The following is a 3003-nucleotide window of genomic DNA, read 5'->3' as shown; positions in this document are numbered from 1 at the left end:
GGGGAAGGCACATGAAATCGAGGATCGGCTAGCTTGATATTCCTGGGTATGTTAAGCGCCGAACGATCGATGGGTTGACTTGGGATCAGGTGCGTTATGGCTGGAATGACGAGAAATGTCAATGTGCATTCGTACTTGCCGTCAATGGAGGTAATCGTCGCCCTTATGAGTCGCCTTGATGTCGTCGTCAATGAGCTCCAATTGGGGCCGAACACTTCCTTTGCCTTATTCAGAGGGTGTTTGCAAGCCTTTCTGTGATGAAATTCATGCTGGATCCGGTGTCGAGGAGCGCACGGCACTGGATCGGTTGCTGTTTGTTGGTTAGCATGTGGACTTGGGCTGTAGTCACTATGTCATTATGCAATACCTCGGAAACTGCTGGTCAGGTATTTTCGGTCCTTGTCGGAGTTCTGGATTTTTGGCGTCATTGGTTACGCGTATGTGTCCGTTTCGGTCTGTCGGATGAACTGGTGGGCGAGTTCGTCCGGGTTGTCCCCGAATTGTGTTTCTTCGCGGTTTTCCGCTTACCTGCAGGTGACGGGGGCGATGCTGTTCTCCTGCTTGACGAGGAGGGACTTCGGCTCGAGGTGGAGAAATTCGACCTCGACGGCTGTTTTTCCGGATGTAGCAGTGTGTGATGTCGTCCTCCGCATATTCGACATGAGCCGGCGTGACAATCACGCGCTATGTGCCCCTTCTTCAGACAGTTCAAGCATAAAGACGCCCTTGTAGCGTCCATTAAGCGTTTACTTACAGTTTTGGCCTTGAATGAATCGCATCGCCAGACCGGGTGTTGTCCTTGACAGGTAGGGCATGCTGGAGTAACTCGTGGGGCGCGTTGACGGGTCCAAATGGTTTGTTCCGGTGAAGCTCTTGGTTGTTGAACCGTGGGAATCGGTCTGGAGCTCCATGCTAATTTCTCGAGGAATTTTAGCAAATGACTGTACTGAGGCACTTCGTGGTCAGACAGCGTCATTTCCCACTGTTTTTGGATACTCAGTGGTACCTTTGACAAAATGATGCAGTTAAGGAGAGCACTATTGTCGGGGTTGACTTGACCTAATTTGTTTAAAGCACATATATGTTGCTTGATAGTGTGGGCTAAACGTCTTAATTCCGACGGGGAATCGTTGGTTAATTTGGGGTACTCAAGCATTGACATGCAATGGCTGAATGCGGTGTATCGAGGACATTCGAAACTATCCTTGAGAACGGTTAGAGCCTGACTGTAATTTAGATTGTTCAGGGGTAACGCGTTCAAGCAGTCCGCTGCCTCTCCCTGCAAGGCGGACTGCAGGTAGTGGAATTTCTGTATGTCCGTGAGATCAGGATTTCGATCTATTGTAGATAAAAAGGTGTCGTAGAATGTGCTCCACTTCTCTACGCTTCCGTCAAACGTAGGAAGCCGAAGATCCGGTAATTTGATCGCGACTGGATTCGAGGTCGCGGATGAATCGCCGCTGGAGTTACTTACAGCTGTCGACGGGGTCGATCGTTGCTCATTATGTATCAGTCTTTCCAAGCGAGCTCCCAAGGCTAGGTAGGCGCGTGCCGTCTCTTGTTCCACCGTTGTGTCTTCTTCGCTATGTTCGGTTACCTCATCGTGGACGAGTCGGAACCATCTCCATTCTTCCTCGAGTTGGGTTTGATATTTTCTCGCGAGGAAAACGTCAAGCTCCTCAGCTTGCTGATACCGATCAATGTCGCGCTCCAGAGCCTTGATGATGTCAATGCAGTTAGTGCGTTTTTGCCGCATGGCATTGAGTTTTGCTGGAGTCGGCATGCTTAGTGATGTAGATCAACTTACTTGTGTTGAATCTTCTATTGGACGATTGTTCCGCACCGCACGATTGTTCGGGGCGATGCTTGGCTGTGTGCCTCGACCAATGGGTTATATTTCTTCGAAGGTGACGCTCCTGACGTCACTGACTTCGATGGCGTGATACACTCTTGTTGCTGGATACACTATGGACACGTGGCACTGTGCAGTCACTTGTAGTTTCACTTTTCGTTGGCACGTGATCCGGCTCGAAGGACCAAATGTTTTCGCACGTTCGCGGGGAGACGCGATCTCGTAGAAGCGCGCCAACGGGGGTCGTAAATTCCCGCTACGATTTGCTAATCGACGCCACGAATCGCTCGATCCCTTATTTCTTTTAGGATAATAAGGGTAGTTGAATGAAATATAACGCTGTTGCTAACAGGTTATTATATATTTTCACAAACCAACAACTTCGGTGTACACAAAATGAATATTTAATATGAGATGACTACGAATGAGTGCGACCTGAGTCTCTAGACGGATTATCGCGTATATTGATGGATTTGTCGACTCACTGTATTCGAATTACTGACCGCTTGACGAGATGCTTGATTGAGACTGAGCTTTTCGCCCTTGTGTTTTTCCGGAGGAAAGCTTGGTGTGGGTGTGCCCTTAGAATGAAGAACGCGGATTCGTTGCTCACACTTTTCGTTAAGGAGGTGAAGGTAAACATCCGCGATGCCGATTGGTTATGACCCCTGCTAATGAAGAAGGACATGGGGAAGTCTCCCACCAGCGTGGAACGGGGTGACTTCATTTTTGGAGAAAACCAGTCGTTTCTGGTGGCCATGTGTTCGGTTTTCCGTTCGGCGACTACCCGCTTTCTCCGTGAATTTTGAAAGTTTAATAAACTCAAGGACTTCTCCGAAACTCTAACAAACTCTAACCGAAAATACTTGTAGACAATAGTTTGACTGGCAAACGTGTGGAAACAATGCAGCTATAAAGTGCCGTTTTATGGTGGGTCCTTGAGTTTATTGAGGGTCTGGAAGGCTGGCGATGGGCCGCTGGCTGCTAGGTAGCGTCGGCTGGAATGCAGATGTTCCATGCGACGCAACATGCGTACATTAATGATGCTTCTCGCATACCTATGCCTTTAATACATTCTGTACTGATAAAAAACACGATTAGGTCGAAAATGTTTCAGAGGGCACGATAAAAGAGAAAAATTAAATCATAAA

At 48.3% G+C, this 3003-nt stretch overlaps 1 protein-coding gene across 1 annotated transcript; it reads right to left on the bottom strand.

The window, feature by feature from the left end:
* Window positions 1–229: 229 nt before the first annotated feature.
* On the bottom strand, window positions 230–1783 carry LOC117237277. The gene is made up of 2 exons (XM_033501054.1): window positions 529–1783; window positions 230–378 (listed from the first exon to the last, which is right to left on the bottom strand). The coding sequence occupies exons 1-2, from the start codon at window positions 1781–1783 to the stop codon at window positions 230–232; spliced, it is 1404 nt and encodes a 467-aa protein (XP_033356945.1).
* Between the last annotated feature and the right edge of the window lie 1220 nt (window positions 1784–3003).

Source organism: Bombus vosnesenskii, unplaced genomic scaffold, assembly GCF_011952255.1.
Source record: "Bombus vosnesenskii isolate JDL3184/JDL3185 unplaced genomic scaffold, Bvos_JDL3184-5_v1.1 scf7180000013367, whole genome shotgun sequence".
Classification (NCBI taxonomy): domain Eukaryota; kingdom Metazoa; phylum Arthropoda; class Insecta; order Hymenoptera; family Apidae; genus Bombus; species Bombus vosnesenskii.
This window is presented reverse-complemented; position numbering and strand designations above follow the sequence as displayed.